Source organism: Boleophthalmus pectinirostris, unplaced genomic scaffold (genome assembly GCF_026225935.1).
Source record: "Boleophthalmus pectinirostris isolate CB_2022bp ecotype Guang Dong unplaced genomic scaffold, ASM2622593v1 HiC_scaffold_10, whole genome shotgun sequence".
In the NCBI taxonomy this organism is placed as follows: domain Eukaryota; kingdom Metazoa; phylum Chordata; class Actinopteri; order Gobiiformes; family Gobiidae; genus Boleophthalmus; species Boleophthalmus pectinirostris.
In genome coordinates, this window is record NW_026570971.1 from 9,431,456 (window position 1) to 9,450,244 (window position 18,789).

The 18,789-nt window shown below is 37.6% G+C and overlaps 1 protein-coding gene across 1 annotated transcript in view; it reads left to right on the forward strand.

The window, feature by feature from the left end:
• The window catches only part of LOC110153634 (serine/threonine-protein phosphatase PP1-beta catalytic subunit), a 36,888-nt gene that overhangs the window by 431 nt on the left and 17,668 nt on the right, over positions 1-18,789 (forward strand). The window contains 1 exon segment of the mRNA XM_020917538.2: positions 10,571-10,702. Coding sequence (XP_020773197.1) covers positions 10,571-10,702 — 132 coding nt within the window.

The following is an 18,789-nucleotide window of genomic DNA, read 5'->3' on the forward strand; positions in this document are numbered from 1 at the left end:
TTGTGGATGTGTGGAGAGGGGCGGGAGCTGTCATGTTAGCGCCAGGTTAAACGCATCTTCACAAGTCTGTGCAGGGAACACAGACACGGGCCAGAACACAGACTAAGATAAATGATATTTAGTTATACATCTCAGTTTGATTCGTTATTATGGTGTTACTTTGCCTCAACATAAATTGTAGAGCTGTAGTCGACTAAATACATTCTTGGTCGACTAAAGACATGTGCTATGCAACGATTAAATGACAAAAGGAGGCGTGATGTGGCATATGTGGAAACTACTATGTATTGTTTTCACGATACTAAAATTTCAAACTCGATTTCGGTGCTAGAGTAGGGAGATCAGACTTTCAAAATAAGATACTGGGACATTCCTGGTTTGATAGTTTGTAATAATAAAATTGTGAAACGAGCGCGGAATTAAGGAAAATTGTTCTGCACTCGGCACTGATGTGAATCAGTATAGTCACATTTTCTTTATGTTTTTGTCATTTTTAAGCAGCTTTTTTGTATTTTATCTAAACGTATGACAATGTATGCCTCTCTTTACTGTTGGTGGGATCAGATTGGTCCAAAATAGGGACATTTCTTGTATAAAACCTGGACAAATCACTGGTTTTGGATAAATCTGCAGGGACAGGGGATACAGGGCTCAAAACTGGGACTGTTCGGGTAAATAAGGACGTCTGGTCACCCGATACTAAAGAACAGACCTGATGCTCAATTCCGATTCCGATACCGTGATGATAATGAAAAACACACAGTAAATGGTCGTAGTACTTTTTAACTTCTGATGTGAAGGTCGGCGAATCCTGCTCTCAACTTAAACATCCAAGATAGAGCAGTCATATCCACTGTTGTTGTGTCCTTAGGCAAGACACATGGGGGGCTTTCACACCATTAAGCGGACTCGAGATCGGAACACCTGAGTTTGGCTCGTTCGGACTTTGATTTGGTGCGGTTCTGAGCAGACTCCAGTGCAGTTCCTTTGTGATATGAACACTAAACGGCCTCGATTCAGCCCAACTCACACTTTTTGATCTAAACAAGCCTGAGAATGAGCAAACTAAGAAACCAAAACAAGACATAGTGAGGAGGAATTAATTCGATCGGGTAGGGACTTTCCTCTGATCAAGCGTGTTTGCACCTTTGTTGTTGTTTCCTGCACTATTTGCGATGCAGAGGCACTTCAGAGGGGTATTTTCTATCTTCTCTTGGTTCGTTTGAGGTGAAATGCGGTGAAAACGTGATCTGTACCGACTGAAAACTGCAACAATTTGTCAACTTTAGCCCCCTCACCTCTGTGTCTTTGTACACTGGAGGTGTGAATGAATGTGTGTGAAAGAGTGAGCGGTTCCTTGATGTAAAGTGCTTTGAGCGCCTTGAAGTCAGAAAAGCGCTGTATAAATGCGACCGTTTACCATTTGAATGTGACTATTTTACCTTCTACATCTATGTGGCCTGTGAGGTTTTTGGAAAGGTTCGTTTCTGTCCTGTGAATGTGTTCTTTGTGGTATCAGTTCTTGCGCAAATGAGAATCTAGTTTCAATACTAGTTTTAGTATTGATTAGTTGGGATGGAATGAGATAATTTCCACAAGATGAGACGAGATGCGAAATTGTGTCTACGACAACGAAACAAGACGAGATTTTAACATAACTCCTAATATATAAGTTGCACAATTCAGTTTCCAGTTTTGGCCTCACAATTTTTTATTTCTTTGATTTCTTATTGTTGTTTTCTTTCTAATACTTTTTGGAACGGTAAGAGATGTAACTCGCTGATACTTAACCCTTTTTTGTTGAATCCAAATGTAAAACAAAACAAAACCAAAAAAAATGTGTGCATGATCTGGTGGCAATTTTGTCTCATGAAATCTTGTGGCACAGGATCTTGTACCATCCCTATCGATTAGTAACTTACTTTTACTTACAACTTTTGACAACTCTATTCTGTATATTGACAAGTAGGCTACTATTAACAGCATCTGCGTGTGAAAAGGCAGATAAAATAGTTCAGTCACTGCCAAAACTCGGGCAAACTCACTCTCCTTTCGGTTGTGGTCCATTAAATCCTTACAGTCTTAAAATCCTTAGTCGACTTTTGGACTCAGCACTGTTTGACTGTTCTGTACTATTTTTATATTATTGTGCTCTTTAATTTATTTTTTGACACAACAATTACACTTATATTAAAACAAAAATGTACATGCCTTCATTTTTGTATCGAAAATCACTACTCAACACTAAAACTAATATCGAAACTAGATACTTATTTGAGGAAGTGTCCATACTGTAGGACACATTTTTGAGCTTTACCAGAACAAATATAAGCCCTCACTTTGAGCAGAAGAAATTACTGTTCTTTTGTGTATGAATATTACATTCTATATCCAAAAAATGCATGTTTTATTTGCAATTTTATCTAGTCAATTTGAGTTAATTGAGTTTGAAATTTTAGTATTGTGACAACACTATTTACTATTTCAGTCAAACTCTGTCAAAGAAAAACAATAGAAACAAAACAGACTAAATCAAGGTGAATCGTGGGCTTAATAAGGAAAATATTTAACAAAATCTCATATTTATACTTTGCAGCTGATGGTAACTGTAGGCTCTGCTCTTTTTATTAGACTTTTTTAAAGTTTTATTTATTATTTTAACACAATCTGACCAGAAAGAACTGACTTAGCTGGAACTACAGCTCCTGAAAATGTGCTGTTTAACTCCATTTTGAGGTTTTTTGACTGCGTTTGCTGATGTGTGCGTTGTGTCTCCATGGTAACCGCTGAACATTCCACCGTACAGACAAATGTGGAACACCCCCAGCGTTACTTCACTGCAGAGCATCAATATGCAACATGTTTAGTTTTATTATCTTATATCTTTTGAGACATATATTTTTTGCAGCCTCATTTTACAGATTTCTTGTTTACCCTTTCTTACTTGAGTGGTATAAATAATATAAAAAGATTGATTTAGGGAGAGTTACACGAGAGCACACTTGTTATCGGAGAGAGGGATTGTGTCCTTTTTTGGAAGCACGACAGAGCAGACGAACTTGAGCTTGTTTTGTGGACTTTTGGCATGATCTGGAGGTGCAGGAGGAGGAGGAGGAGGAGGAGGAAGAAGAAGAAGAAAAAGAGTGCTAACCTACCTTCGGAGATGTGTTCTTTTGAGTCACTCGCAACAGACCACAAAGACATTGCACTTGTCCTTGGCAGAGAATCCGCTGGTTATGTGTGACTCAGATATGGATGGATTTGTATTGACTTAAGTTACAGTACAGTTCGTAAAAAGAAATATTAACGCTTTTAAACTACTGCTGTGTAATATTTTCACATTAAAGGTCTATATTACAAAAAATTGTGAGCTTTAAGGCATGTTATAATGTTGTTAAGTCCACGAAAACAGACCTGGAGTTGTGTTTTGTTTCATCTCCAAAGCTCATAATGCTCTGTGCCACCTTGTGATGTCATGAAGCGGTAGTTTTCAAGTTAAAGGTGCATTGTGTAACTTTTCTGGTGGAGGCTCCTTCAAATGCTGTCATTGCTTTGTCTGGAATGTTTCACAGTATGGTATTAAACCTTATATCTTGAACCATCAAGTTACAGGTCAGGTCTGTCTGTACAGTCAGAATCACTTTTTCTAGGTATTTTTGAGCTATAAAACCACCTGTAATTGAATAAATGTAAGGTACACTGGAAAAAAAAACAATATCTAGGCAAGTTAAAATCATTAAGATTAATTAAGAACATTTTACTTTATTTGAGTCGATTCAACTTGACAAGCAAAATTATCTACTAATGGAATAAGTGTGTTTTTTTTTTTTAATTCAAGCAACATCCGATTTAATTTCTTATTTTAAGTGCAAAAAGCTGTCGTCTTTCTTATTTTAAGTGCAGCAAGATGTATTTTCATATTTTAAGTACAAAAAGTCTTGTTCCAATGGCAGAAAAATTTAGTTGTCAAGTGAAATTTACTCAAATCCTCAAAAAAATGTTTTTAATTCAAGTCATCTTAACTTGACTAGGATTTAGTGTTTTTGCAGAGTAGAGCTGTTTAAATCATTCTGTGGAACAATGACATATCCCCAACCAAAAAGTTTCATAGTGGACCTTGAACTGCTATATTTTATCTTTTGTTTGTCGAAAGTTCTGCCTAAATATGCAGGGTTTGTGTGTCAAACATATGTGAATGAAACAAAACTCAGACTTTCTTCAGGTATGTTTTAAACAAGGATACAACATTATAGTAGGGCTGGGTATCATTAAGTTGCCGATACGATACATACCTCGATACATAGGCCACGATACGATACATATCTCGATACAGTGAGCTTTCGATTCGATACGATATATATTTCAAATCACATCGATACGGTTCAATAAAAAATAAAGTCTAAGTCATGGCTCTGACACCAAAAGTCTTTGTTAAACCACTTCTTGTGCAAAGTTCATGTGAAACATCCATTTTAATCATTAAAACAGCAAAAATGTCAAATGTGTCACATAAATCAGTTTCCTTCCTCTGAATAAGCAACAAAACTGTAGCGCTGTAACAAAATAATGTAGTAAAATACACCAGAGAATACTCTTTGTGATATATCGATACAGCAGCTCAATATATCGATACTGTATCATTTCATTAAACAATACGATATATCGATATTTCAATATTTTTGCACACCCCTACATTATAGCATTATATCATCAGAAAATAGCGTAAGATGGGCTCTTTAAACTGAAAAACAGCAACCATGCAGTGTCACATTTTCTCCGCTGGTTGCACTTCTGTTAAAGATGAATAGTAAAGTATGAGTTAACAATATAGAGTTTCAAAGAATAGTTTTTTGGAGGATTTTCCAAGATATTAGTTATAAAAAATTTGGCTGATTATAGTGTGCCCTGTGCCCATGTGTTATTCCCTGTTTGTTTTCAATGTTTTAGATTTGTCTTTTTGACCAGACTCATGAGCGAAAATGTGAATTTATATGCCAAATTATTATTATTATTATTTTTTTTTACAAAACTGAGTTAATTCGTTACCTAAAATACATTTGGTCCTTACTATTATTTTTAAAAGCCCTAAATCAGTATCAGCAAATATCGGATATCGGTATTGGCAAAAAAATGTAAAATAAAACAATCTGACCATCCCTAGATTTTTTTGGAAAACCACAAATTTTATTGATTTCCTGTTTTGTGCTTGTGTATAGACCAGAGCGTAATGAATCTTCTGTGACAAATTTAGCCAATTAGTCACGATTAACTGATCGCTTGTTCATGATCTCAAAATTCTAATCTCCAAACCTATAATTACAATGATTTTTTTTCACGTTTTCCACGTTAATGAGAGCAGTGAATAGCTGTGGTTCATCAGGAGTCTCTCAGTGGACCGTAGTGTGGACAGATGGTGCATACGCTGCCAGCTCATTCTTCTCTTCTATACGAGGAACCATTATGCTGTGTGTTCACTTGGATTTCCATAGGCCCTGTATCCAAGTATTTCTCGTTTTGTAGACACCCACAGGTAAAAAAAGAAGCATTATTGATATAGGATAGAGCAGCAAGTAAAGGTTCACTGTGTAACTTTTCGGTTGGGGGTCCGTCACCTTTTTGTTTCTATAAATACATCATTGCTTTGCTTAAAATGTTCCACAATATACATTTATTCAAGTACAGGTGGTTTTATAGCTCAAAAATACCAAGAAAACAGTGATTCTGACTGTGAGTGGGGTCGCCTCTCCACAGATTTGACCTGTACCTTATTTTCCGCACTATTAGGCGCTCTGGATTATAAGACATCGTTAAATGGTCTATTTTAAAACTTTTTTCACAAATAAACCGCACCCGACTTGAAACGAAACACAACAGTTGAATGGGTCAGTGGGACTTTGTTTGGCGCGTTCACGGTGACTCTGGGCTTTGTTGAGTTGTGGCGTGTAGGGAGGGTGCTGTCTGGGACCGCTGGATTGTCGGCGTGTTCGCAGTGACTCAGTTGTTCAGTTCTGTCTAGAAGTGGCACGTTGCACTCGCTTTTTCAGTTCGTTCCTCCGTTCCTTTCCTTGTCGGCATGGAGTGATGAGTGTGTCCGCTGGTGTTTTTCGCTGCGCGGTCGCTATCTGCTCCGTGCGTGTTTGCGTGCGCTGTGGGTGGTGCGGCTTTGTAGTTTACTGAAGTCGTGCCCGAGTGGATTCGTGTGTGGGGCGCACGGTCGTTTTTTGATGGGGTTGGAGGTTTAAGAGCGCGCCCAATAGCCCTGGAAAATACGGTACACTCTGTAACACAGGACACAGTACACTAAAACACACAGGATGCAGTACACTAAGTAATGCACAGGATGTAGTACACTCCATAACACAGGATACAATACTCTCTAGAACACACAGGATACGCAGGTCACTGTCTGCTCCGTGTGTGTTTGCGTGCGCTGCGGGTGGTGCGGCTTTGTAGTTTAATGAAGTCGTGCAATCATATCGTCAAAGTTTTTACAATAATATCATGGACCATCTCAATATATCAAATTACAAGTCTCTTTGCTTAAATTAAGAGTTTTGGTGCAGCAATAGCTTAAAAAAGACACAGGGAACTACATAGACCATGATCCTTTGCTCCATTTCAGTGCAGACTACAACAAGAAATAACAGTTCTAACACTTTAGTCTTAGTTCTTCGACTTAAGTCTTGTCAAGGCATTTTAAGAGGAAAAAGCATATTAACTGTTTTGTTAACCTCAACAAAATATCGCAATAAATATTGTACCGTGAGATATATATTGTTAACATTTCTTACTGAGAGATTTGGATTTTGTCACATCCCTAATTGTGAGCCTCGTCACCATATTGTGAGCTTTTCCACAATATCGCAATAAATATTGTACCATGAGGTTCTAACTGTGACGATATCATATTGTGAGACTTAGATATCGTTGCATCTCTATTAAAATGTCATCTTGTCTCTTTCTCGTGGACCCAGTCTCGTATCTCGTCTCGTCTTGTGGAAATTATGTCTCGTCCCATCCCTACTAATCGATACTAATATAAAACTAGATACTCATTAGAGCTGAAATCGATACTAAAAAAGTCACATTGACAGGAAAGAAATGAACCTCTTGAGAATATCTTGAGCTCAATCAGAACAAGTATAAGAGAACATAGACTCGTTTACGTCCATGAACTACTGTGGAACCAACCTGGACACAGATATAAAACCACATGGGAATAGAAAAGAAAGTACTATGATTTAATGTAGAAAATCACTGTGTATAAAGTCTTTTCCTTAGTACTGAAATAGACAACACTAATGCAATCTGCCTTTTACTTTCCACAGTACACTCTGTAAAATGTAGAAGGTTGGGTTGCTGCCATGTATTTATTTTCTTGCGGTATCGATGGTGCTTCTTCTTGTTCAGAGGAATGCTTTGTGGGCGTCTTGCTTAAAGGCACAGTCAAATGGATGCTTATTACATAATTCCATCATTGACGGCTGGATTTGTGCGCGGCTGGTTTACGGCGCTCACATCTGATGACGTCACCGACCGTCTTGCAAAGGCAGGCCTGCTCCTTTGTGGTTTCCAGAAAGACCTTTAGTTACGCAATCCTATCTATGGTTAATGTTTTGTTGCTCGACAGTAGGATCTCGCTTTGAAGCTACTGTATGGTGAGGAGCAGAAGAGGCATCTGCAGCCAACTCGGTTACTTTTCTCTCCACGCGTACAAAAAATCAATATGTCCATTAAGCAGGGGAGTTGAAAGGATCACGATTCTACATCTTAACAGTTCTGGATCGATTCCAAACTCTCAAAAATCTGTTTAAAATGTGTTAATACAGGAATCTCCAACCTGTAGCTCGGGACTTACCAGTAGCTCTTCTCCTCCTCGCCAAGGGAATTCTAAATTATACAAATTGTAGGGGTGTAACGATATCCAAGTCTCACGATATGATATTGTCACAGTATGAACCTCATGGTATGAAATTTATTGCAATATCATGGGAAAGCTGGTGGGAAATATGGTGGGGAAGCTCACGATTAGGGATGTAACAATATCCAAATCTCTCAGTACGATATTTTCACGATATACATCTCATGGTACGATATTTATTGTGATATTTTGTGGAGGCAAACAAAACTGTTAATGCTTCTTTTTCCTCTTCAAATGCCTTGACAAGACTTAACCCAAAGAACTAAGACTTAAAAGTGCTTAGAACTGTTATTTCTTCTTGTAGTCTGCACTAAAATGGAGCAAAGGATCATTGTCTATGTAGTTCCTCTGTCTCTTTTTAGCCATTGTTGCACCATAACTCTTAATTTAAGCAAAGAGACTTGTAATTCGATTTATTGTGATGGTCCACGATATTATTGTGAGAACTTTGAAGATACGATATCACTATATTTCAGGTATTGTTACATCCCTAATGAATTGCGCTAGATAACTCAGATTTTATTGATTAAATGCCTATTTCTCTACATTTTGATTCCTAACTTTGTGATCTAGTACAATGTTTCCCAAACTTTTTTTCTCGTCACAAACCTTTGCGACCCAAGTCAATAGACATTATTCATAAATCACAAAATAAAGGTGGATTTGAGCATTATTGAACATTAATGAGGATATTTTATTGTTGACTGAGTGATTGCGTCTTTGAACAATTAGTATTACTCAAGTTTTAAACAATGAAAAACAGTCATTGAAGCAGCAATGAAAGGATCCATAAGTCGCCTATTTGGACATTAAATGAAGCCCATTTCTTTTTCTTTTAAACATTCAATGGAACCAACAATATTGGAACAAAATAGTCAATAAAATCATTACAAAAAGATTAGAAATGATACAACACATGTCTTAACATTTCAACATTTCTAATGAGATAGGTGGGCCTGTCTGTGTTTTGTAGCTCGTTCCAGTCCGGGCTACAGGACGAGAGTGCAACAGCAGATCAGTCGTATAGGCAGAACTGTATATTTCAGACCTACATGAAGATTGTGACAAGGATGACCCAAAAAAAATCTCTTGCAAACCACCTGAGGGCCACAACCCAGTCTTTGAGAAACAATGCACTGATAAATTTATAATGGTGTATGTTTTATAGGCATCTAACTGTACCTCATCTACAACTTGTCATGACTCATATATTTACTCCACTAAAATGAGCCAGCTCTCTAGTATTTTCGTTTTACAAAAGGTAGCTCACAGAAGGAAACGGTTGGAGACTCCTGCGTTAATAACAGTTTTCTGCCACACTAAAATGCCCCTTAAAATGTACTTGACACACGTGTTTTTACACGTGTTTTTCTTCATCAGTAAACCGGGAATACGTCTGTGTGTGGCATTAAATGTGTTTAAGACTCAGAGCCTCTAATAAAATATAAGATTTAAGAACAATTATATTTTATATGGAGTTTATATAATAGATTGTTATAACAGGGAACTTGAAATGTGAAAAATAACTTCAGAATTGAATTTAGAATTGTTTTAGAATTAAGAATTGTTTTTTAATCGGATCAAGACCCCAGTAATCCCAATCAAATTGACTTAAAGAGTCACACCCCTACCACAAAGGATGGGCAGATATTTTTTTTTCTTTTTATAGCTGATACCAATTTGGCCTGCTGCTGTGACTGTTATTTCTTAGATTTTTAGATCCATTACGAGGCCCATAAACTGATGTGAAAATGAAGTAACAATCATAAATTCACTTTTTACTTTTGTAAAAATATCATCATGTATTTATCTGTGATGTAATTTGTTGTGTGATTGTTAAACGTACAGTCATACTTTAGCCCCATGCCTCTTCTATTTCCATTTTTCCTCCTGAGTCTGCTCAATAAGACAAATTTGATACACATGATACTGATACTGACAAAAATAGATTGATATCAGCATATACCCAAATGCCGATCGCCTGTCCCTAATGTTATTTGAGCAACATTTGATACTGGACAAATTAAAAAAGGGCAAAAAAGAGTTTAAATTTAAAAGTTTGAGTGCAAGAGTGCGTATGAATTGGCTCTTTACACAGCTTTTCTTTTGCTCTATCAGAAATTGTCAACACCCGATCTTGTTAGCTGAGATAATAAATTGCGTTTTGAGACAAATCGCAAATACTGGCAAATGTTTGAGGATAAAATATGCCCCAGAAGCTGTTTGGAAATCTGAAAATTCTTTATCTAACAGAGATCTTTTTTTCAATGATTCAATTTACCGTACATATTAGGGAACACTGCCTTATACATTTTTAGATTGTCTGAAAATTCACGAAAAAACTCACACATTTTCAAGAACCTGTGATCAAATTGAGCGTTCATGGTCCTGTTTAGGTATTTTATTTTCGTCAAAAAAGTAACTAATTCAGTTCCTTCTGGTAAAATTGTGTTAAAGCAAAACTCAGATTAAAATCCAACGAAGCTTCAGACAGAGCAGAGCCTCCCCATAACATCACACTCCCAGAGAATGTTGATGATTCGCTCCCATGTCAGAATACACACAAGTCAATACATTTTCATCGTTGTATGTAAACACTGTCATGTGTAGTTGTGTTATTTACTGACTGTGTGTGGTGTTGTGTTGCAGTGCGGGGATGTCGTCCGGGGAAGATCGTGCAGATGACGGAGGCGGAGGTCCGGGGCTTGTGCATCAAGTCCAGGGAGATCTTCCTGAGCCAGCCCATCCTCCTGGAGCTGGAGGCCCCACTCAAGATCTGCGGTCAGTACTCTCCTCTCACTTGCCACGTTTAGAAGAAAGCTTTAATTACGAATAAAAATGATTTAATTCTGAAGAAAAATTTATTCTGCTTTAAAAAGATTATTTTTAATGCCTAATGAAAGTGATTATTCGGAATGAAACTTAATTCCGAAGTGAGTGGGTGATTTATTCCGATTTTAAAATTAATTTATTCCTTGATCATGTGCACGTTTATTCTTCTTAAAAATAATTCTGGTCGTTTAGTGCATGCTTGTTGGGTCGAATTTGTGACCGGACAATCCAGCCCCACCAGTATCGAATTACAAGTTATTTTGCTTAAATGCATGGTTTTATAGTATCAACAGCTTATAAACATTGGGAACTACATATCCCATGATTCATTTCAGTGCAAACATGAAGTTTTAAGTTTTTTACTTGAATTCTTTTTTGTTTGTTTATTTGTTTTTTTACTTTGAATTCACACCAAAATCTTGTCAGGGTATTTTAAAAGCAAAATAGTGTCCTATCTACAATTATATCAGCCTCTTCAAAATATCGCAATAAATATCGTACCGTGAGATGCATATCGTGATAATATCGTACCGAGAGATTTGGATATCGTTACATCCCTATTATGAATATAAAAAAAAAAGCATTATTTCTTATTATTGTGATGTAACAGTATCAAAATCCCTCAATATGATATTTTCATGATATGCATCTCACAGTTCAATATTTATCCCGATATTTTGTGGAGGTTAATAAAATTGTAAAAATGATACTTTTTCCTTTTTAAAAGCCTTGGAAAAGCCTTTGGTACTGTTATAATATGAAGAATTAAGATTTAAAACTGCTTAATAACTAGAGATGTAACAATAACCAAAATATCGTGATATCGTATCATCAAAGTTCTCACAATAATATCGTGGACCATCATGATATATGGAATTACTTTGATTAAATTAAGAGTTACGGTGCAGCAATAGCTTAAAAAAAGACTGGGAACTACATAGACCATGATCCTTTGCTCCATTTCAGTGTAGACAGCATGAAGAAATAACAGTCCAAGCACTTTTGAATCTTAGTTCTTTGGATTAAGTCTTGTCAAGGCATTTTAAGAGGAAAAAGTTGCATATTCAGTATGTTAACCTCCACAAAATATCGCAATAATTATCGTACCGTGAGATGTATATCATGAAAATATCATACCGAGAGGTTTGGATATCGTTACATCTCTAATCATGAGCCTCCCCACCATATCGTGAGCTTTCCCACGATATCGCAATAAATATCTGTGAGGTTCATACCGTGACGATATCGTATCGTGAGACTTGGATATCGTTACACCCTTATTAATAACACTTATTTTTTCATGTAGTCTGCACTGACAACACCAAAGGATCATGATCTATGTAGTTCCCTCTATTTTTTAGCTACTGCTGCACCAAGTTTATTAAAAAAATACATAATCGCATAAACAAAGAGATTTTTCTTTTATTGTTACAAGCCTACATACATAAAATAAAACATTGTAATCTGATCACCAAGAGACTGAACACAAAACTCATAAATACATTAGTGTGTAGGGGTGATCACAGCTCCCTCCCACTGTAGCCCTGTGCCCTGGAGCTCCCTTGTATTTGCTTGTCTTATGTAATCACGCTGGAGAACAGGGCCTGGGCAGGGCACGCAGTGCTATAATCAACTCACTGTTCTAGCTGTTGTCGCCCCATAACATGACACACAGACACACACGCTCACACCCAACTCTGCTGAGTCGATAGAGAGTAAATAATAACAAACCTGCCACGTTGTTTGGACGTAGGGCTGTGCAACTAATGACAGTTTAATCAAGTTTCAGTCATTTATAATTAGGGCTGAGTATCATTAAATAGTTGCCAATACGATACATATCTCGATGCATTGCACGTTCTGCTCAATACGATATTTTTCAAATCGATTCTATACGATTCAATGAAAAATAAAGGCTAATTCATGGCTGTGATACTAAAACTCTTTGTTAAACCACTTCTTGTTGAAAGTTCATATGAAACACAAACATTTTACTCATCAAAACAGTGAAAATGTCAAATTAATTTCCTTCCTCTGAACAAGCCACAAAACTGTAGCTCTGTAACAAAATAATTTAACAAAATTTGTCAAAAAGTACAATATATCGATACAGCAGCTCACGATATCGATACTGTATCATCACATTAAACGATCCGTGGAGTTGAAGTCTATGTTTTGTTTTGTTTTGTTTTGTAGTGCTGCAAAACGACCAAATAAAAACTACTACCACTACAACTTTAAATGATACGATATTTTGATATTTTTGCACATCCCTAATTATAATGGCCACAGTTCAGACATTGTAGAAGTGCAGTGTAGGGCTGGGCGATATGGATAAAAAAATATATCTCGATATATTTTGCTATATCTCGATATACGATATATATCTCGATATATGTTCAAGAAAAAATAATCCCCTAAAACTGAAAACCGCAAAAACAAATCTGCCAAATTCCACAGGATCCTTTTTTTTTATTGAAGCGTAAGAGGTCGGCAGTTCATATAGGAACATTTAAGATTACAAAAAACCAAATTACATAAATAATAATTTAACTGTATAATAAAATAAATAATACATATTTCCTTCTTTTCATTCATAGATAAAACAACTCAAGACAAGTTCATCTTTGCATTAACTCTGTTATCCAGACCAGAACCAGAACCATGAGCTCCTTCAGCAGAAGAAACTCAGGATGTTCCTTATTTTAATAGCTCCATGTTCCAGCAGTAAGGAGCTCTGAGGTTTCCCACAATCCACTGCAGATTAAACCCAACATTTCCAAACACTATTGTACAAGTGACACTGCAGCAGATTATTCATTAAAATCTTCTCCATAAATAAACTTTACATTACTAAACTTTACAATATATAAAGGACAACGACTCTAGAGCCACATCAGCCATTTTGACATTATAATGTGTTTAATGCAGTTTTGCGCACGTGTGTTTACGTTTTACAGAAACGAAACTTAAGCGCATGGCTCATTTGCATAAACAGCGCACTTCTCACGCAGCTCAACTCGTTTAGCTTCTTTTGGACTAAAGGACGCGACTCGGTGGAATATGAGGATGTGCTGCTGATGGTCTTGTCTGTAAATGGTGGAAAAGGTTTGTGGTGCTTGAAGCTTTTCACTGGCACCAACTTTCGGCGTTCAAGGCGATAGTGAGGAGCGAAGGAGACACTAACAAACAAAATCAGGGAGGCGGGGGCGCGTGGAGGCGACGAGAGAGAAGACAAACAAACGAAGCGGCGAATTCAAAATTTAATATAAGCATTATATCGATATATACGATATGTCAGAATTCATATCGAGTTTAAAAACTATCTTGATATATTTAAAATATCGATATATCGCCCACCCCTAGTGCAGTGTGTAACTTTTCATCACCTGCTTGTTTTTTACGGACATATCATTGCTCTGCCTGGAATATTCCACAGTATGATATTAAACAGCTCTACCTTACATTTATTCGATTACAGGTGGTTCTTATAGCTCAAAAAACAGCCGTCCTGACTGTGAGCGGGGTCGCCTTTCCGCAGATCTGCCCTGTAACTTGGTCTGGTTTGGTCTTCATGAAGGCAGAAAGTAGGAATGTAACAATATCCAAATCTCTTGGTACGATATTTTCACGATATACATCTCACAGTACGATATTTATTGTGATATTTTGTGGAGGCAAACAAAACTGTGAATATGCTGCTTTTTCCTCTTCAAATGCCTTAACGAGACTTAATCCAAAGAACTAAGACTTAAAAGTGCTTGGAACTGTTATTTCTTCTTATAGTCTGCACTGAAATGGAGCAAAGGATCATGGTCTATGTAGTTCCCTCTGTCTTTTTTTTTAGCTATTGCTGCACCATAACTCTTAATTTAAGCAAAGACACTTGAGATTCGATATATTGTGATGGTCCACGATATTATTGTGACAACTTTGACCACACGATATCATGATATTTCAGTTATTGAAATAGCTGAATAGCTGTAGAAGAAAGGTTTAATGCCATACTGTGAAATATTCCAAACCAGACGAAGCAATAACATTTCGGGAATTTTTTTTCAATAAAACAAAATCAAATCAGAAGTCACTACCAATCAATAGTGTACAAACTAAGGCTGCACGAAAAAATTGCAACACAAGTTTTTCATTTGGTAGAAACTGTTTTTTAAAAGTACCTCCAATATTAAAAAGCCATAAAAATGTAGTTTATTTTTTATCTAATTTCGTCCAGCCCTAGAACCAACAGCTCTCAGCTTTGTAGGTTAATTCAGTTCAACAACAACAACAATTCTGTATGTCGATCTTTTAGCGTTTGCCGAGACGCTGATCCCAACTGCGTCAGCTCTGGCTCTTGTTTACTTTTTGTGTATTCGTGTAAGCGATCAGAACGAGCCGCGGTCTTTAGCCCACATTAAAGCGCGCGTGTGGTGTGAGGGTGACTCAGCGCTTCACCTTTAAAAACAAACTGATGAAGACTAAAGAGCTGCTCACGGGCACAGACACACAGCTCCCCACGCTCATCACACCACATGCTCTTTAACGTGCAATCAGCAAACACAACTGGTGCCAGATGGAGCGCTTTATTTTCATTTGAAAGGTTAAATATCAACATTAAAGAGGGGCTATTATGCGAAATCGATTTGTTTTTAGACTTTTTTCAACTCTGTTCCCTCATCGAAAACATGCCTAAAGAGGTTTTAAATGTCATCCATATGTTTCGGTAATTTAGCAATCTCTCCCGTGCCCTGTTCGAACGCTTCTTATGGTTAACCTACATCGTCCATTCTCCATAAATGCACAAAAACATGATACAAAACTGTGCACAACAACTGATGCGACGTGCAGTAGTTTCATTAGCAGGATGTGCGCTGATTGTGTTGTGATAGCGCTCTGAAACGGGAGTGACAGTGCAGGGAGGCTCAGAGCGTCAACGACAAAAAGTGTAATAAATTATGTTAGTACGTTGTTTTGAAAATGCTATAACTCTAAAACAATAAAGGGTAACATGGTGATCTATATATGTATGTATTTTAGCAGTTACCCCATAAAAGTAGAAGCTTGGTGCACTTCTAAAGACCAACTGTCGTAGTCACTGTTGTACCTATGTTTATATTTTGGGTGAACGTGAACTGAACGCGCTGTACTACTGCCTGATGAACGAACCGTGAACACCTTCATTCTGGTGTTTGTGAACGGCTTGCGCTAGCTATTTAACTTCGTTCAGTACGGTGCCAGATTTCTTTAGTGTTCCAGGTGAAAATCGGGCTAACACACCGTAAAGAGCCCTAATAATTAGCGGAAAAACATTTAATCTGTAAACAACACTAGCCACCAGTGTCGCATAGCTGCATGCGTCATCGAAACAAGACCTGCTTGTTTCGATGGATATGTCATTGCTCTGTTTGCTCTGGAATGTTCTAGCCTGATTCATCAGCCGTTTTTTTTATTTTTATTTATTTAATAGGGACAGTGCATATTAATGAACATCTACAACATTGCAGTGTAAATATGCCAGATTATAGCAAGACTGCTAATTTCCATCTGTAGTCCCTTGGCAGGTAACACCACAAATTTCACTTTGTGGAAACTGTCTGACCTCGCAGCATTAAGATTTGTTCGCTTGACGGTATTCGGGCACCTTTTTTATTTAACCAATCGCTGCTATTTGGTTGTGACGTGTGTAATTCACCGGGCACACTCAGTGGTGTCCAAGTAACAGCCGACACAACAGCAAACAAAGCAGAGAGTGAAAATCCTCGATCTTGGGAATCGTTGCCAACACAGAATGTCTGTCTTCGTCTCCATCCATCTTGATGCTTTGTTTACTGTTGTGCAGTTCCACAAAAATTACCTAGACAGGCGCTAGAGTTTGACGTCATGACTTCACAGGTCTCTGCTGATTGGCCGGTGCGTGGTCTACAACTTCCAGGGTTCATGCAAACCGTTTAGTGCAGGGGTGTCAAACTCATATTGGTCCAGGGGCCATATCCAACCTACTTTGATCCCAAAGGGGCCAGATCAGAAAACACATGGCATATATACCCCCAAAATAACAATAACTTTAAATATTTGTAAAGTGAAACGCAAATGTATTAAAGAAATCTTTTTTTAATTGATGAATTCTTTAACAAAATATTATAATATTATGAACAGCCTGGAACTTTAAGAAAAATGCAATTTCAACCTGAAAAAAAACCTGCTCACAAAGTTAGGTAGTAACTGTAAATCTATTATTTCTAGTTGCATGTCTGTGGGCACATCAGAGGTTTTGACTGTGAATGGTGTGCGAAAAATTGCAAAGTCTGTCTTCAGGTTTAAAAATATAATTAAAATATTTTAGTAGAAAATCAGGCGAGGGCCAGATTAAAGGTCTTGGAGGGCCGGATCGGGCCCCGGGGCCATATGTTTGACACCCCTGGTCTAGTGTATTCTGATTCCTGACCTAGTCGCTGGAGAGAATGTTCCACAGTATGACATTAAACAGCCCTGCTTTACATTTATTCAGTTACAGGTGGTTTTACAGCTCCAAAATACCTAGAAAAACAGCATTCTGACTGTGAGCGGGGTCACCTGTCCACAGATCTGACCTGTAACTTGGTGTTGTCTGGTTTTCTTGAAGATAGAAGGGTTTGAAACATGCCAGACATAGCATTAACATCTCCATGAAGAAAAGCATTTGAGGGACCCTCCTCCAGAAAAGTTACACAGTGCACTTCTAGACCACCACTCACACAGTAAACATGCATATATTTTAATAAGATGGGTGTAAGGTAAACTGTCTTGCCCAAGGACACAACTAGCAGTGATTACAGTGAAGGCCAAACAGCATTTCTTTGGATTTTAGAGCAAACTATCTACCACAGAACCAATACTACTTCACAACTGTAGTCTTCGTCTGTAAGTACATGTAGGTGTGTCTCTACTTCTAACCTCTGTCCGTTTGCTCGTCTTTAACCCCTCGTTCTAATGGCAGACTTTTCTAGCATGATCGCTCGCGGTAAAGAGACAACAACACCGCAGCGTCAATAATTCAGCGCGTCCACAGATCAGGTTGTGCGCCCACGTGCTGAGGCCGGCGAACGTCACCGCTCTCTCCACCGGCTCCTCGCTGACCCATTTCAGCAGCGTATTCAGGTTAAGTACAATAGGTAAGGGTCACGCTCCAGAGCTGATGATGTCAAAACGCGAGATGGAGCGTCGGGGATGGTGATGCTATTATGGGCGAGGGGGCGTTTTGGAAAGAAGGTTACCACGTTTATCTCAAAATCACATCATCGTTAGTTTTATTGGTTTAAAAAAAAAAAAAAAAAAGGTAAAAAGCTGGTAAAATGGGTCAGAAATGTCACCAAACAAGGGAACACTGGAAGACATCTGGCCAGTCTTCGCCACTTTCATCTGTCACCATAAGAACTTGTTACACCTGCAAGCGACAATGAAGGGCCTTGGCACCTCTAAACCTGTGTGGTCATGTACACTACCGATCAAAAGTTTTAGAACTAGGTTTTTACTGTTTATAGTGTCATTGCCCTCTGAAATGAAAGCATAGAGTAAATAAGCAATTTGAGTTGAAAAATAGATCATGGAATCAATTTATAGACCAACACTTTTGATTCATGAAAGTGTCCAACTTTGGCAGATTTAACAGCTGAACACACTCGTGACATTCTTTCTACAGTAGAAATATTGTGTATATCTTCATGATTAATCCCATTTCTGAAATTAATTTAATCCGATAATTTCTTAATCAACTGGCAATACTGCTTCATGGTAAAAAATTTAAATGAAAATCACCAGAGTGCATAGGCTTAGCAAGGGATCCTCCAGTTCATTGTTGACATTTGTCTGTGGTTTGCTCCGGCGTTATTGAATTATTACAGAATTTCTTTTTTAAACATTAACAGCAAACAGTAGGGATGTACAAAAATTGAAATATTGATATATCGTATCGTTTAATGTGATGATACAGTACCGGTATCGTGGACTGCTGTATCGATATCACCAAGAGTATTTTTTGGTATATTTTACTGAATTTGTTT